The sequence below is a fragment of the Pteropus alecto genome, unplaced genomic scaffold (genome assembly GCF_000325575.1).
Source record: "Pteropus alecto unplaced genomic scaffold, ASM32557v1 scaffold98, whole genome shotgun sequence".
Lineage (NCBI taxonomy): Eukaryota > Metazoa > Chordata > Mammalia > Chiroptera > Pteropodidae > Pteropus > Pteropus alecto.
The window spans coordinates 1707859-1726629 of record NW_006443570.1 but is presented as its reverse complement, the minus strand read 5'-3'; the positions used below and the strand labels follow the sequence as shown (position 1 = coordinate 1726629).

Genomic DNA, 18771 nt, shown 5'->3' with positions numbered 1-18771 from the left:
CAAGCAATTAACAGATGTATTAAGAAAAAGTGCCATACTTCTTCCCCTGCCTACCAGGCCCCACTAGGTAGTCACTGCTAACCTGCTGTGGGCACATACTTCTGTGTTCATATAAACACACACGAATCTTTATGGGTTTTCTCCTCTCTCTCTTCAGTATTTTTGTTTGCACAAATGTATTATATGCACTGACTCGGCATTTGTTTTTTTCACTTAACAGCATATCATAAATATATTATGAGGTTAATACGCAAATATTAAATATATTATTTTTTTCATGGCTCTCTTATATTCCATTGTTTGAATGGACACGATTTGTTCAATTATTTCTTTATCGGTGAACATTCAAGTTATTTCCAAGCATTTGATCTTTTAGAAAACCCTGCAACAAACACCCTATACCTACCAGGATTTCTAAGGGTATCAAGGATCTAACAGGTCTTAGTTGTTGGCAAATTATGAGAAATAATCAGTCACTGAGATAATTCCTCTCCCCAAGATTGTGATGAATGTGTATTACCTTCCCAAACCAAGTGGCCTCGTTCTTTTAATTTCTTAGACTACTCCATATTATAACTCTATATCATAACTTTATAGGTTATTATCTTTGGCTGTTGCAGTTTCTTGAAAACAGTTTCTGGGACTTTGGATGAGCTTTTTTGATGGGTAGGTTGGAAGACAGTACCTGTCTTTGAAATGTCATGTGGACCACCCATGGGGTAAAAGACCTCAACAATGGAGGGCGGGGAAAGGAAACACCAGCTTGGCTAAGTGATGATTTTAGGCTGGAGGTGCGGCTAGGTTGGAATAGGAACAAGTACTTGAGTATCTCTTTGGGGCTTTCAAGGTTTTCAGAAACCTGGCACCATATCACTTATCTCACCTTACTCTCTAAGGCTTTTATCTTGATCGGTCTCCTGAACATCCTGCAAACGTGCAATGTCAGATTCCTGTGGCACTTCTGGTGAATAATGAGGAATCGAGCCCTTTGCTGTCAACACCCTTTAGTGTTTGCTGTGTTCTTTGTGTTTTAGCTTTCCTCTCCATCTAAAACGTGACCTTCTTGTAGTAGGAGGTACATCTTCTGTTCCTTTTTATCTTATAAAAGACCCAGTTCAGTGATGGATGTAAAGCAACTGGGCATTATAGATCGATAATTCTAATAACTGCATCCTTGTTTCTGAGCTCAGCTGTTTGCTATAGCTTTCAAGACACTGAGGTTTAATTTCACTGAGTTCAAAGATGATGTTGTTAAAAATGCCCACATATGGAATGGCGATAATTTTGATTTTTATGAAGAAGGTACTGTATAAATAATTAATTAATATTAGTAACATAATACCGCAGCTAGATCATAATCGATCACTTCATTTCTAGGTAAAATATTGAATTTCTTTAAAAATTTCAGGAATACTCTTGTTAACTTGCAAAAAAGTAAGTTTATTGAAGCATAGAAATAATCAGAGCGAAGTTATCATTTCAACTTTTTAAAAGAGTATTCTAATAAGGAAAGGATGCAGAAAAATTGGTTAGTCATCTATTTCTGGATGGCAACTTTTCTCTGAAGTTACGCAGAGAGATGGCTACATTGAGTTGATGTCTTCATTTGTGTCCTTTAGATTATTTTCTCCGAAGGACACTCTGGTTGATCTGGAAACCGTTCATTTGACCTTCACCTCGGAAACATTGCTGACTTGAGAAGAGATGACTTTGCCATCCACCACCTCCTCTATGATGGTCTTCGTCACTCTGGTCTTGGTTGGATCTGAAAGTCATAAAATCACAATGTCAGTCTGGAGATGATCACAGAAACACAGATCAAGGGCAATGCAAGGTGTGTTCATTAAGTACGTTCTTTCTGGGTTAGATTATGGAGACAACAGTAGATAACTTTTCATACGACAAACGAAACCTGTTTTTATTTTTAAATGATAACATTTTGCACATTAAAAAGAAAAAAAATGTCTACCTCTTCCTTGGCCAGAATGGCTTCCAGATCTTGAGTCACAAGAGCTGGAATCCCTGGACCCCGAGTTCTTGGACCCCGTGTTTCTGGATCCCGAGTTTCTAAAATCTGATCCGCTAAAACAAGAGCCACTGGATAAAAAAAGAATTGTATTCGTTTGCATTTTGATTGGACTGTGTCGCTGTGACTTTATAAATACAGATCCAGCCCCCAAACCCCGTTTTGATTTCGTAACATAAATATGCCCAGGTATGCCTTTTAGCGTGTTCATGATTTTCATTTACCCTCCCTCGCCATCCAGCAGGCGGCGGTAGGTCTCGATCTCCATCTCCAGACGGGTCTTGATGTCCAGCAGTTGCTCATATTCTGTGTTCTGGCATTCGGTCTCCGCCCGAATCTGGCAGATCTGCTCCTCCAGGCTGCTGATCTTCATCTGAATTTCTGACAGCTGAGCCACGTAGCCAGCTTCTGTGTCAGCCAGAGTCCCTTCCAGGGAGCTTTTCTAAGAGAGAGAGAAAAAAAATTCATGATGAAAATAAGTTATTGATGACTTTTAAAATTTACAAAATTTTATAAGTTCCTAGAAGTTACAAGTTATATCGTTATATAATTGCTTTCTTAATTTTTATTTGCATTACTTTTTTAAACGAAATATTTTATGGAAATAGAGCGTATTATCTTTAACTGGAATGTTTTATGCTTTCTACAACCACAATACAGTCCTCCTTAATACTGCTTGTATTACGTGCCAAGTGGAACATCTTGGCAAAGAAAGAAAACTGAATCACTTAGCTCCCTGTTGGAGATTTTGGAAAGCTCTTTGCACGTACCATGGCCAGCTGGGACTGAAGCTCAATTTCCAGAGCCTGCAGAGTACGTTTCAGTTCTGTTATCTGACTCTTGGCAGAACTGGCTGCCCCAGCATCAGTAGAGATCTGTGCTTGCAGTGATGCGCTCTAAATAAAAACAAAATGCAGTCACTGTGGGCCGATGAAATGAGCAGAGTGGTTTATGTGTGGCCACAGGCTTGGCCGCTTAGTGGTGATGATCTTACCTGCTTGTTGAACTGCTCCTCTGCCTCCCGGCGGTTTTGCTCAGCCAGAGCCTCATACTGTGCCCTCATGTCATTCAGTAACTTGGTCAGGTCGGTTCCTGGGGCGGCATTCATTTCTACTGTCACGTCCCCTCTGGAGCTTCCTTGCATACTCTTAATTTCCTAGCATGAAGAAAAAAAAAAAGACAATAATGATGAAAACAGAAAAGCAATAACTTCCTGAAACACATAGCCAACAAAAGGTTGAAACTAGGATACCAAATTCACATATAATTTGCTCATTATGACTTTTTTCCTGGTCATAGGAATGGGAAATCCATTCAGATAGAATTTATTTTATTTTATTTTATTTGTATAGAACGAATATAGAGGTTGGAAATATGTAGGTCAGAATCATTTAATAATGTGGAACGCGTTCCTACCTCCTCGTGGTTCTTCTTCAGGTAGGCCAGCTCCTCGGTGAGGCTCTCGATCTGCATCTCCAGGTCGGAGCGAGTCATGGTCAGGTCATCTAGGACTTTCCTTAGGCCGTTGATGTCAGCCTCCACGGTCTGCCGGAGATGCAACTCGTTCTCGTACCTGGAAGGGGCAGCGGTAAGACAATACAGTACACTTCAGAGAGTACATCCCTTCTTATCTCTTCAAGAAAAAGTTTTCTCCTCTGAGCCATTCGATAACAAAGGCTACTAAGTTTTCTCTTAGGAATTTTTCCCCTGTAAAGAAAAATATGAGCCTAATGTTAATTCTGTTGATGGCTAATATTTTTTTATAACAAAAATTTCATTCTAAACTTGCTTCTTTTTCATGTTGGTGGAATGATGGCTTTTAAATTTTACTCTTGGGATGTTTGCGAATTTAGGTCTAGAATCCCTAAGAGATTAAAAAAAATTTTTTTAGAATAAATTAACCAAACAGGTTGAATTTTACTTTTCCTACAACATTTTTTGCAGGTCTTCACTTTTCTTACTTCAGTCTGAAGTCATCAGCAGCCAGTCTGGCATTGTCGATCTGCAACACAATCCCAGCGTTTTCAATAGTGGCAGTAACGATCTAGAAAAGACAAAAACAGTGAATGAGAATCATGAATTATGAATCATGAATGCTTTTTACCTTATGTCTGTATGCTGACCTGTGAGGTTAGATGTTCCCTGAGGTAGCTTTTAAAGGTGAATTACTTTGAAAACTTGTTTAGTAATGACATCTGTATTGATAACCCTTGTGTATTTGAACATCTTTCTGCAAAATGGTAGCATTTTGCACAGTTATTGAAATAGGTACAGAACATAGCACTTTGCATATTTTTGTTGCTTTGGGATATCAGTTATTCTATGAGCTCTTTCAGGAAATAGTGTGAACAATCAATTTCACTTCCAAAAAAGTCTTTAAAAATATATTTCCCATACAACAGTGGCTAAACATTTTAGACTCCACCATATTCTTATATAATTCTTGCACCAGATTTTCTAAGAATAAAAATAGTTGTAAAGCGTGTTTAAATCTAGCAAGACACTAAAATATGTCAACCTGCCAGAATTAATCATGAAATATATTAGGATAGTATTGACTCATGGTCATCACTCTTACATATATATGTTAATTAGCTGCCTGCCTTTGTATAAATTTTCCTCTCACATAGCAATACTCAAATTTGAGATGCAAACAGAAAATTAATGTAGTTGAATATCATATGCAGTACTGTCATAGTTAAAATATACCAAGTCCCATTTTACATATATAATAAGAAAATATGTGTTCAAATAATTCCTTGACTTAAGATCTTTATTACAGTACATGATCTGAATAAAAGCAAAAGGTACAGAAATAATAGAAACTCAGTAATGGATAGCATCTCACCTGATTCTTGAGATCTTCAATTATTGGATAGTATTTGCTGTAATCTCTACCAGATCCACCATCTTTAGACCTAGGCCCATATCTATCATACCACTCCTTGATTTTGTTTTCCAGATCAGCGTTGGCCTCCTCCAAGGCTCTGACCTTGTCTAGGTAGCTGGCCAGACGGTCATTGAGGTTCTGCATGGTTTGCTTTTCGCCTCCAGAGAAAAGACCCCCATCGCCAACACCACCAACCATACCACCACCATAGCTGTAGAAGCCTCCACTAGCACCACCCCCAAATCCAGAACCTCCACAGAATCCAGAACCCCCGCCAAAGCCAGAACCTCCACCAAAGCCAGCTCCAGAGCCTGAAGCTCCTCCAAAACCACCCCCTACTGAGCAGCTACCAAAACCCCCTCCAAAGCCACCGCTTGATCCCCCACTTAAGCCACAACTGCTAGCTCCTCCTCGGAAGCCCCGGGTGGAGCCGCCCCCCAGACCACATCTGCTTCCACTGCTGAAGCTGCCGCCACCAGCAGACACCCTGACAGAGCAGCTGCCTCCAGCCCGGGAGGAGGAGATCCGAGATGAGCAAGACATGATGCTCCTACAAATGTTTAGCTTGTCCAGGTGTATAGCAGAGGTGACAGTAAAGAGCGTATTTGTAGGCTGCCTTTTTTTTGGCCCTTATATACACACTTTTAGGGTGTTCCTTTTCTGTGTCACTTCTTAATCCCTATTACAGTTTTGCTAATCCACAGTTGGATTAACAAACCTTAACCCACTCTACTGGCTCTTTTTCTGAAGCTGGATCAGAGCCTTGGGGCATTTATTATATCAAGAAAGAAAATAAGGTGGAGTGAAGCAAAAAAAAATTTTTTCAGACTTACAGTTTTAATCTTTCAGAGGTTTCGGTAACTGATAATTCCTTTCTGAAGGAGTAATTCTATTCAATTTTCTTCATGATTTCCCAATTGCCGGGCACATCCCCAAGTTAACATATGTCATTAAAATACTTAATATGATGAGAATGAAAATTTCCCATCGAACTTTTAACTTTTTGTTCATATTGTTCTCTTAAAGTTGAAATTAGCTTTAGCATCAACATTAGTTTTAGATTTTCTTAATTGTCGTACTCTATGATTATTTCAATCAGCATATTTCTAAGGTTGTGGAAGTTTGTGAATTTTTAGATTATTGTCTTCTTTGTATTTGGAGATCAAATTAGATATTTTTACTGTTAATAAGAAATACTTAAATAAATAATAGTCTTCCATGAACATATATTAGACCTCAGTAACATGTTTATTCAAGCAAAGGATTTCTAAGAAAGCCTGGAACAGTTTTTAGGCAGATTGTTTTAGTATCAGATCAGATGCAATACTACAAAGATTAACTTCTTGACTGAATTTGAGTCTGACATAGATACTAATGTCCTTCTTTAGAATGAAATGTTAAGAAATTAAGAGATAATGTTGATTTCATCTTTGTTTTAAAGATATCTGAAGAAGAGAATTTGAATCTACTTCTGATAACCGATGTTACGGAGTTGTTTTGCAGACACTGAAATCTGGAGTTTCCCCAGTCTATTCTCTGCTCATGTTTTTTTGTTTCTGTTTAAAAGATATTTAGAAAAGAGAATCTGTATCCACTTCCGATAACTAACGTTATGACTGGGGTCATCTTATAGATACTGAAATCTAAAATCCTCCCCAGTTCACTTTTTGCTTCCTGTTATTCTCTCCCTTTGTACTTGAAAATATTTCCATTCTCCTCTGCTAATAGCTAAAAAATTTTTTTAAAGACCGATACTGTTTGATTTCACTTCTGTGAGGTACCTGGTATAATCAAATTCAGAGACAAAAAATAGAATGGTGGTTGCCAGGGGCTGGGGGGAGGGGAAGTGGGGAGTTGTTTAATGAGTATTTAGTTTTGCAGGATGAAAAGAGTTCTGGAGATTGGTTGCACATCAGTGAGAATGTACTTAACACTACTGAAGTACTTAAAAATGTACTTGAAGTGTACTTAAAAATGGTTAAGATGGTAAATTTTATATTTATGTGTGTTTTACCACAATTAAAAAAATGTCTTTTTTTAAAAAAGTAGATGCTTTCAAAAATACATCTTGGCTTCCTTAGCTTAATGCTCAAGTAGCTGACTTTTGTTTTTTCAAAAAACTTTCTTCTTTATCTTGGCGGTCTCTGTACTATGTGCATGCTTTAATTTTTATTTTTGATTATTTTTTTGCCAATGTTCTACCTTTTAAAAAATTTTCCTTAGATTGCCTCTGATTGGGACACATTATTAAGTAGGTGGTGATTCCCTTGGCTGTGTAGTTCTTTGGGTTGTTGGCTTTTATGTTCCGTCTGCATTGTTTTCACAGTAGTGTGTTACCAGTCTTATATTCAGGGTGCCACCTCTCAAAGGAGTATAAGGCGTTTTCTAAACTTTAAATCATTAAGCTGGGCGTAATTCTCATTACACCCTTCTCAGGTAGGTAAAAAATGCACCAACCATCACAGTCCCTTGGTCATCATTGCCTCACCCCTCCCCAAAGCTATGAAACCGAAGTCTAAATGCTAATGATTTAATGGTATGCGAATGCTGGAGATGGGAGGAACCATAATTGGAATTTTTCCTCTAAAAATTAGGAAATGGAATCTTTCCGCTTTTATAAAGACTGGCATTTGGCTAAAAGAAGGTTTAAAGAAGGAAATAACAGCTAAGTGAAAGAAATCTGATGAAACTTAGAAATGTCTGAGCTGAGGTAGAAAGAGCTGTATGTGGGAAGAATGAGAAAAGACAAAATTTAGCAGCATCTTTGGCCTCTGAATTTTGCATGGTGTTGGTAGAGCTTTTCTTCAGTAGTCAGCTGAGTAGTAGCTTTTTTATTTTGACACTTTACTTACCTTATGGTTTGGGATATCTGGATATTTGGGTCTTCACTGAGGAAGCTTGTGATGACTGAGGTATTCTATCTTGTATCATATTTTTTAGCCACCTTCTTGATATAATTTTATTATATGTAATAAAAATTGATATAACTTTAATGCTGATATTTATCTTTTGTTTTTTAAAATTCAGTTTCAAAATTAAATTCTTTTGAGATGCTTCTCTGATATTCTACACTTCAGAGATGACTGCTGGGAAAGGCATTTTATGAATAAAACAGCCATTACTGCCTAATGAGGCAGTGTATAAATAAATGGAGAGGTAAACCCACAGGATTTTCTTCTGTTTGTTGTTGTTTCCTTAAATATATTTTTATTCTTTCTGTGTATCGTGTGCCATTTCTTTTCACTGGTGAATCTATCGAACAGAGTAATCTTGATCCTGCGATTTGCAAACTGTCCAGAATGTTGGTGTTTAGTGGATTAAAGTATTTTAATCACATATATAAATACAATTCTGTTTTTGCCTGACGTATTAGAATTCTTTAGTAAACATTGGTCCCCATTGTTTTGAGACATCTCCAAATTTAATACTCACTCTCTTTTATTTGAAAAAACAATTCGCCAAAGTTCACAAATTAGTACTTGGCGTTTTTTTCATCTGTAAAATGAAAGTTTCAAGAATCTGGTGAGGTTCCAGAAGCAAAATGTTCAGAAATGCTTTCCTCTGTTATACATTGTCTTGAACAGTTTGTTATTAGTAGTTTATTTTTGCCTGTAAAGAATCATATAAACTACACTTTATTATAGGACATGACTTTTGTAATAAGTGCAGAATGATTTGCAAATAGTTACCATTCATGTTTTTGTAAGATAGGTTACTAATATTAAAAATTTTTACAGATTAATATATTGCATGTTTTTAGATCGGTAGGAAAACCAAACACTGAAAAGTATGACTTATTGCCCCTGATGAATTTTTAGAATTGAGAACAGAATGAACTTGGGGCTTCTGTCTTCTGTTCTCTCTAAAGAATATATTCTGTTATTTCTTTTTCAAATAAAAGCATAAGATCAGAATAGCTAAGGGATGTAACTGGGCATAGAGTTTTGCTGAGTGTTGGCAGAACTTTTTGTGGCAGGCAGTGTGGAAAAAGGAAAAATTCAAATGATGTGTGCACAGCCTCTTTGTAACACTGAACATATTGTGGATGGGCAATAATTATTTCTTGAATGAATAGAAACAACAAGGCTTGACTGACTTCATGAACAACTTGGGTCACTTATCACTTTTGTTCTTTACTGTGTGTTCTGTGTTTTAAACCTTTATTCTTTGCCTTCTAGGTCAGTGATTTCCTCCGTGTGTGTGTGTTTGGTGTGTGTGTGTGTGTGTGTGTGTGTGTGTGTGTTAGGGGGGTTGTTGGTAAGAGGAGGTTGTTTGGGGAGGGGGTAGGGAAGGCCTTGCCAGAATCACTTGGAGACCTCTGCAGAGAATCATTGTTTAGGTCACTGTCTTGGTGGTGGTCACTGTGAGCCCCACTAGGCTCAACTACTTGGAAGAAAACAAAGGATTGTGCAATAATAAGTGTCCTGAGAAGTCACTCCCATTGGGTCTGGTGCCCTTCATACATTGATTTCAATCCTATGCTATTTGTCAGACACCAAAGAAGTTACAAACTACTTACAAAAATAGAGCCGAAAGCCACCAACTCTATGACTTCTCCTTGTCCTTCACTCTTTCTTCTCTTTCCTATCTTCTTTCCTCATCATCCTTTTTCATTATTTCTCTTTATAGTTTCAAGTAAGCATATCCGTTCAAAGGTTTCTTCTTCTCTGCCAGCATCTGTTCTGTCATACCATTTTGCCAAATTTTGTTCTGGGAGAAAATAACTTAGCTTCATACTTATTGAGTATGAATGCTCTATAATCTCTTTAATCAGCTCAATTTTCTACTTTTACTGAATATTGTTTAGTCAACTATGGAGAGTGAAGAGAATGGGCATGTGACTTTGTAAGGGTTGAGGTGCTTCTGTCCTCCAGGGTCCAGAGTCAATACAGACTGAAGTAATATATCAATTATTTTTGCTTAGAAGGTCATTGGGCCTTTCTTCATACCAGACAGACAATATCCTCCTATTCAGAGAAACCACAGATGTATGAAACTCAGATTGTAATATGAGCAGCAAGGCCCAGCCTCCCATTCATTCTTCTGCCATAGCTAAGCCAATCTGCTGGGTGTCCTCCCTCTGTCTCTCTGAGTCTGACCTTTTAACTTCCTTTGACCTTCTGATCTCAGACAGGTTGTTCTTTCGGTCAAGAACTCTCAGTGATAAAATAATAGTTTCACAAGAAAGGAATGGATGATATTTGAACTCCCAGGCTCGGGGAACCTTTACCTGTTCATGCCCTCTGTCCGCCAGGACTAGAACACAATTTTATGAAAATCATTCTCAAATTTCAAAACTTTGGATATCTCTAGATGAGGCCACAGTCTCCTGATCTGTAAAATTATTACATAGGACTATGTAATTTTCAAATTTCCTTCATGTGCTAATCTTTAGCAATTTGGTTAAGTGCATTACTTCCTGGGCAGATTTAAAATGTGTTTTATATTACAATTGGAGAGATTTTCTTTATGAGATCGTAAACTGCAAAAATTCACACTTGTACTTGAGAACTAGGTAGAGAGTACTGCTTATTTGGTAGAAATCATGCCAAAATAGAGGTTGGGAGTTAAAGGTCCTCCTTAACTGGCACCTAGGTGTCTAGGGAGGCCTGATAAAGATAGGTGACTGAGAAAGAGGATGTTTGCCTAGGAATTCATCCAAGGCAATGTTCTCCAATCTGAGTCTAGTCATATATGGACAGTCATCTATGACAAGCAGAGTGAAAACCCCTGGTACCATGTGGCACTACTGAAAATTTAGACATAAAGTGGTTGGATGTTAGTTCTCTTTTTGCATCCAGCTAAAGTTTCTATCTTCTGGGGTGAGGAGGGGAGATATGGCAGGTGGACAGGCAGGGTTGGGAGGCAGTGGTTAGGGAAAGGGAGTTTAGGAAATGGAAGGCTGAGGATGAGTCAGGCCAACTAAACAGGCTGCAGATTCCTGCAACTGCTGTTTTTTGGATGCCGGCTTGTCCCAGAATCCTCTCTTGATTTTAGACAGAGAAGAAAGCTGCCAGCAGGCGGCGCTGAAATGCACTGAGGACTAGATTAAGACGGCGTGACCAAATCTGGAGTAGGTTGGTTGGCTAGCTGCGCAGATTCTTCTTGGTGTTGATATGAAATTTTACTGTATTTTATTAAGGTTTAAAATGTTTTCTTTTGCTTTCATTTTGCTTCTTACTGTATATTATTTTCTCGATACAGATATATTTTTACCTTCATGCTTTCGGCTTTTTTTTTTTTTTAAATTTAAAAACCCTCTAATATCTAAAAATTCCTTTAATATCTAAAATTTCTTCGTTTTTAAAAAACATTGACTCCTTCAAACGTTTACTCTCTTATATTTCTGTAATCTCTGTGGAATTCAGTTTGGTGTGTGATATGAGATAAATATTTAACACCTTCCCTACTCCCACCACCATCTTTGTTAACTATTAATTCCAGTAACCTTTATTGAATAATCTACGTTTTGACAACTGATTTGAAAGTACCATTTTTATATATAGGTGGGTCTTTTTCTTGGGTTTTGACTTCTGTGTCAATGACACATTTTAATTGTTGGAACTTTATACAATTTTATTAATTCTTGTTCCCCAGAGATAGACTTTGAGATGGAGAAATGGGTGCAGAGGTTTATCTTGGAGTTTCTCTTGGGAGATACACCTGTAAGGAAGTGAGGAAGGCAGGACAGGTGGAGGGAGAGACTGACTGCAATGCAATTTTAATGGAGGCTTCAGCTGATCCTTTGAGGAGTGCTGCAGTTGAGCCCGCCCTTCAGAGTTGTCTAATTTGAGGCAAAGGGGCTGAGCCTTTGTATCCTCCCATTAGTCTGTTACTGGTCCATGGGTGTTCTCCCGAGGGCAGGGTATAATCTTGGGCAAGGAGCTCCCTGCTGCTAAGGGCAATGCCCAATGAGAGGCACAGGTCTGAGCTGTCAGCAGCCTGTACTTCCAGCAGCTAGGGGCTGGATGCATCAGCCCTGGGCAGTGTTCGCTCTACCAATGTTTTGATATCTAGAAGTTTAAGTCATTCTTCATAATTCCTCTTTTAAAAAACACTTGGTTTTCATATCAGTGTTGTCTTTTCAGGTAGAGAGTAGGTTCTTAAAGAGCAGGTGTCATCTTAATTAACATGAATGCATTTTTGACACCATAAGAAAGCTGGCTTTGATTACAATTATGTCATAATCGTTTTTTTGGGCATGGTTTTAGGCTAATTTAAAACAATAGATTTGAAAAGTCAGTGCGGAACTACAATGAAACATCAACTTAATATTCACTAGGATTACTATAATAAAGACAATAAAAAAGATAGTAACAAATATTGAAGAGTATGTGAAGAAATTGGAACCCTCATACACTGCTGATGAGAATATAAAATGGTGCAGCTGCTGCTATGGAAAACAGTCTGGCAGTTCTTCAAAATGTTAAAAACAGAGCGAACATATGACCCATCAATTTCACACCTAAGTGTATCCCCAAGAGAAATGAAAACATATTAAATGAAATAGATTAAAAGATTTTCGCACAAAAACTCGTACATGAATGCTCATAGTAGCCTTATTCATAATAGCAAAAGTGTAAATAAACCAAATATTTATCATTTCATGAATGGTTAAATAAAATGTGGCATATTGGTACAGTGGAATATTAGTTAACAACAAAAAGGAATGAAATACTGGTATATATAACATGGACGGATATTGAAAACATTACGGTAAGTGAAAGAAGCCAGGCACAGAAGGCCATATGTGATATGATTCGCTTTATGTGCAAAGTTTAGAATAGGTAAATTTATAGGACATATAGTAGATTAGTGGTTGCCTAGGGCTTGGCAGTGAGGGTTTGTGGGGGGGAAATAGGGCGTGACTACTAACGGGTAACAGGGTCCCTTTTTGAGAAGATGAAATGGTCTAAAATTCATTGCGGTGATGGTTGTACAACTCTGTGAATATACTAAGAATCATTGAATTGTACACTTTAAACAGGTGAATTATATGGTGCGTGAATTATACCTCAATAAAACTGTTGTTAAAAAAAGTCAGTGTGTAACAAAATAGTAAAGACTGATGTAGTTGATTTGCAATGGGTGGAAAATTTATCGAGGTAGAATGCTTAAGAAGGAAAACACATTTTTCGTTTTAAAGACAAAACCAAACCAATAAGGACCACAGAATTTCAGAAATGGTTACATCAGTAATGTCGACTCTGTCTCCTCAGGCTTGTTAGATTACTCCACTTATTTAGATTGATCATTTACTTCTTGGGGATAGAGTACAGGTGCCTACATCTTACTCTTATCTGAATTTTACATCAAAAATATTATTGGCTTGAGATGAAATCACTTGGCCATTATCAATCACTGTCCTAGTTCTTCTGCTTTTATTTGAATCTAAAAAAGAAATAGCAAGAATTTTCGAACCATAGTTTTCTTACCTGTAAATTTAGGAATAACAATTCCTGCCCTAATTAGTACACAAGATTATAGTAAGTGCTTTGTAAATTGTATTTCTATATTCACACATATGGCTTGATCACTTTTATTTTTATTTGCAATTGTACTGTATTGCTTATTCCATAAGACTAGCTGGGCCTAAATTGGGAGATCAGCCTAATTTCATCTGATTCGAGTGCTTTATATCTTCACTACGAACATCTGGTATTCTTTTTATGTATATCTGAGGTTCTTCGTACTTTTTCTAAGGGATTTTATTTTTGAAATTTTTATATATAATTATTTTTAAAAATCATGTAGACCCTATGTATGGATTCTTTTTTAAGTTTAAGACTATAATTAGCTGCTTTCATAGCCTTAGCTATTAAGAATAAGAATAGTAGCTCAGTGTCATGGGTATGAAGAATGTGTTTCAGTTTCACAATCTCATCTCTGGCTTGGCCAGCTGCTTCTGTGGAGAAGTGAGTTGGCCATGACTCACTGGTCTGTAGTACCACGGTTGAACAGAGCTCCAAAATACACTCCCATTTTATTACTAATGGAAATATTTTCTCTTGCTATTGTACTAATTGAACATTCTTTGGCTTCCTTATAGTTTTACCTGACAATAGTTTCATATTATATTTATCAGCACTCAAAAGTCAAGACAGGTCTACAGCTGCAGCAGCACTCCTTCCAGTAATTACGCTACTGCTAGAATATTGCTCCATGTCATTGCCTAATTTAAAAGGAACAGAATAAAAATTAAACTACATTAAAACAGAAAAAATATACTTCTATCTTCTCTGATTTTTTTTTTTAAATGAACCTCGAAGATGTTCATTCCCAAAATTCATTATCTTGGAAGTGAAGTGGAAAAGCACTGAAGCGTGATTCTGTTTTGAGATGTCTCTTTCTTCAATGTAATTTTCTTGTCAAAGTTTTCAAGACATCAGCCATGCAGTTGACCTCCATTTTGTTCTATAGATAAACTCCATTTTGATATCAATGCTTTTGGACAGTGGTTAAAAATTGGTTAAATAAGATTATTTCCAAATTATTTTCTATTGAATTATATGTAATTTCCTGCTATCTATTCCAGAAACTTTAGGCCAATTTTGAATAATTCTCTACCACTTACAAAGGGATGAAGAACCTAAAATAATTTAGACCAATTCATTTCCTTTAAAATTAAAAATTTAAGATTCAGGGTGATGATTTCTTTAAGATCTCAAAGTAGTTAATGGTATTGCTTAAACAAAGCTCCAAGACATATGCATTTTATTTATCATTTACTGATAAGATTAAAAACATTCTCCCTTACATTACTTTGTAGATTTTGATGTTATACTCAAAGAAATTGTAACAAACTATCTGTTTGAAAAACTGGAATCACATCTTCCTACTACACATTAAGATTTTAAAAATTAGAGTTGGGAACTTTGATAGTTTCAGAGTAATTTATTTTGGGAAAAGATAGATTTAATGAAAAGATAAATTTAAAGAAAAATTTAATAAATTTTTTATTGCTTGTAATATATGTTATAATAAAGTAATATGATTGTTTTTAATTCATTGCACTGTTTATGATGAGTACGGTAGTGAATAGTTGGTGCCATTTCTTCATTCATTTACCATTGACCTATTACTCTATTCACTTACGATTCTATTCACTTATTATTCTGTTATTTGTTATTCAATTTATTATTATATTCATTTCTTAATTCTGCTTATTTTTTCTATTGCCTATTTTCTATTTATAATTCTATAATTTATCATTTTATCATTTACCTTATTATTTTATTACTCTATTTTATTATATATTTTATCATTCTATTTTCTTATTAGTTTATATTTGATACACCAATAATAAGTCAACTTTTATCAATTATTAATTGAGCATCTCACAGAAAACACTGCTAGATCTTGGGAATAAAATTGACAAGTCACTGTCCCTCATGTTAAAGAACTTGCATATAATTTTTGTTGTATTTTACATGATCACAGCAAGTCTTCTCTTATGTAATTTTCACAATGTTGAGAAAGTGTCAGAAAAATAATTTCCCTTTTGTTTTTTCCTACCGAGAAACAATAGAGATTACTTGTCCCAGTGGTTGACCTAGTTGTAGAATCTTGGTTGCCGATGGCTGATTTATCATCTTCCCTTGCTTAGCTGCCCTAGTTAGAGACCCAGTTTCCATGTAACTTGGTCCTAGCGGCTCACCTTGCCATCATCTCATGGCGTACTTCACAGCACCTCTGTCACACACTAGCAACCGGATGCTGCTACCCAGCAGTAGAAACTCAGATTCTTCCCCAGTCTCGTGCTGCTACCCTGTCATTGAAACCCAGACTCCATCTGTCATCTGCTTCCAAAGTCTTGTGCCACCTCCATAAGAACCAATTCCTCAAATTCCTTTCCAGCACTAAGCTGTTGGGACCAATGTAGGAGGATGCTGGAGAGAACATCTGTGTTCCTGCTGTTATGCACTCCAGGTCATTCATTACAGAGTTCTAATGCCATATGTGGGGTATCTGTTCTATATTACATTCAACAAATATTTTTTGAGAACTTACTCTGTGACAGATACTGTGCTGGGAACTGGGGATAGCATGTTGCTACACCTACAGAATTTCAGCTTAGCTACAGGTAGTTAAAATAGGCTACTTGGTTTAGACACAAGTTCAAGCATGTTAACCACCTTGCCAGGTCGTACCTCCCACCTGAGGTCTATGCTGGAGGCATGTGCATCACAAAGGATAGGATCAGGAGCTGTATTCTCTCTGTTTTCTTTGTAGACTTGCCATTTTGGCAACACATTAATTAGAATTAGGTCAATTTTCCCCTGAATGCTTTTGTTTTAGTTGGCCGATTCATTCAATTCATTGCCTGAGCCTTATGGTAAAGTAGGGAGAATTGTCACTCACCTTTCAAAGCATTGATAAGATTATCCCTCTCATTCTGAGTACCAGGGATGACTCTGGATCAATTGCTTCATCCCTGGAGCCTCGATCCCTTGATGAGGAAACTTGGCCTGGACTTGATAATCTCTAAGCTCTCATGTGTCTTTAAAGTTTTCTGCTATCATGAACTTAAGTTTTACATTTTTATTTCTTCATCATACTAGCTCCATTTATTAAAGGCATAATATGAACCAGGCACTTTTCCAAGTATATAGATTGGATATTAACCCCCTAACAACTCTCTGGGGCAGGTATTTTCATCATTATCCCCATTTTACAGGTAAGGAAATTAAGACACAGAACAGTTAGATAATTTGCCCAAGAACCCACAGCTATAGAGAGGCAGAAATTATTCTGAATCCAGGCATTTTAGAGTCTGATCCTTGAATCACTTTTTAATGCTGCCTTCTCCAACAACTAAGTTAGAGAATATGTCTTTCTTAGTTTGGTTCATTAATGAGATGAATTAGAGGAGAAGGTCTAAGCCATGTGCTCTGACTTGCCAGCCGAAGCCAAGAACGCTCAGCTCCAAGCTGAATTATCACAGGGCTCCTGCTCTGGTCACTTTTACACGACCTTGAAAATGACCACCTAGAATGGTGGAACATAGTTCTGTACATCAGAGCATTCCTGAGCCTACGAATAGTTCCTTGAGGCTTTTAAAAAGATGTGGATAAAGAAAAAAAAAGAGAAGAAAAATGGATAAAACCAGGCACGATATTCAAAATATGTTAACAGCCGTGTGGTAAAGGTACCAATGAATCAGAATGAACATCAGCATTCTGGCGAGTATGGCGTGAGTCCTGGAGGCCCCTGCTGTGCCTTGTGCGTTTAGTTACTTGGTGGTGTGGAGTGAGTCATGGAGACAAGCTTGGGGCCATAGGTGAGGGCATTCAGGACAGCTCTGGGCAGTGGCATTTCTTTCTTTCTTTTTTTTTTTAGGCGAGGCAATCCTTGGTTGATCTCATAGACTGCAAGGACCTTGTCAGCTTACAATCCCTTCTTTTTTATTTTTTATGCCTATGGCACCTGGTCTTCCTTGGTGGTCTCTCATCTAACTACTAACCAGGCCCGACCCTGCTTAGCTTCCAAGATCAGACCGGATTGGGCATGTTCAGGGTGGCATGGCCGTGGACTGGGCAGTGGCATTTCAATGACATGTACCAGCCTTGCTGTAGTCCTTTTTGTAAATCTGTACAAATATTCTCCCTGTTGGACATTCAGCTTGGGGAGTGGGGCGTGGGCTGGGCACACCAATGCAGAGCCTTACAGGCAACCTTTTGTAATAACGATCCTCAACTGGGGGTGGAGAGGGAAGTACATGTCAGAATTTCTGGTGGGGCTGGCACGATGTTTTCATGTTTATCCCAAAGGAAAAATACATTGAAGAAAGCTGAGGATCACTGCTTTGTGACATTACCAAGGCAATCGTCATTTTTTGCAGTGTGGCCTTATTACTCCAGAAAGATTTTTTGTTACAATTGTTACAGGCAAAATTTTTGTCTAAATTATCTCAGGAAAACTATTGTGTAACTTTCCCCTCAAATCGATTATCTGATTCTCTTGCATTCATTTTAATGAATGCCTTTTGGATATTTATTATGCTAGGTATGTTACAGGGTGGAGTGATCCAAGTTTATTTTGGCACTTAAAAGTTTCAATGACTAATTTTTAAAATTCCTTTTAGGCCTTAGGGTACTAAGGCCTAAATTAGCTTTGAATTGTTTTAGTAGAAGCCTGAGTCACATCATTTGTTCATTCAGTTCTGGTCCTGTGCTGGGTGCTAAGGATTCAGAGATGATAGAAATAGCCCCTGCTCTCAAGAGCTTACAATTGGCCGAATCATGAGAAAGGTGGGAAATAGGCAATTACAGCATGGAGTGAGGATATGGACGTGGGTGCTATGGAGTGGGCATGCTGGGGAGATTACCCACAAGAGAATAAGTAGAAGTCTTCATGGCCAGGCCACATCTCTACCATGGCTCATGTAGGTTACTGCAACAGGCTCCCTGCTTTCACCTCTGTCTTCCTCCAATCAAGTCTCCACACAGCGACCAGAGTGATTTTTCTAGATTCATGTCCCTCTCTGGTCCGAATCTCCCATAGCTTCCCACTGAATTTTAAATGAAGTCCAGCTTCCTCCATGGCCTCATTTGAACTTCCCTCCTCTTTGCTTACTCTGCTCCAGCCACACTGGCCATGCTTCTATTTCTGGAATAAGTCAACCTTTTTTCTGCCAGCCCCCGGGTCTTTATACTAGCCGTCTGCAATGTTTATCATGATTGGCTCCTCCTCATCCATCTGGGCCTCAGCTCAAATGTCATCCACTTTGAAAAGTCTCCATTGACTGCCTATCTAAAGGCACCACATGCTCCCCCACCCCGTATTAATCATGCTTTTTATCATTTGAATTTTATGATGTTTTGACATCTTGAAAAGCTTTCTCGCCCAGGGCTAG

General features: G+C 37.6%; 1 protein-coding gene and 1 pseudogene across 1 annotated transcript; both read right to left on the bottom strand.

Annotated features, from left to right (window-relative positions):
• Positions 1-1661: 1661 nt before the first annotated feature.
• KRT24 (keratin 24) lies at positions 1662-5459 on the bottom strand. Its single transcript, XM_006924670.1, has 8 exons — positions 4875-5459; positions 3988-4070; positions 3443-3599; positions 3021-3182; positions 2797-2922; positions 2251-2468; positions 1970-2082; positions 1662-1765 (listed from the first exon to the last, which is right to left on the bottom strand). The coding sequence occupies exons 1-8, from the start codon at positions 5457-5459 to the stop codon at positions 1662-1664; spliced, it is 1548 nt and encodes a 515-aa protein (XP_006924732.1).
• An 11871-nt stretch (positions 5460-17330) lies between these two features.
• LOC112473307 lies at positions 17331-17449 on the bottom strand (annotated as a pseudogene).
• Between the last annotated feature and the right edge of the window lie 1322 nt (positions 17450-18771).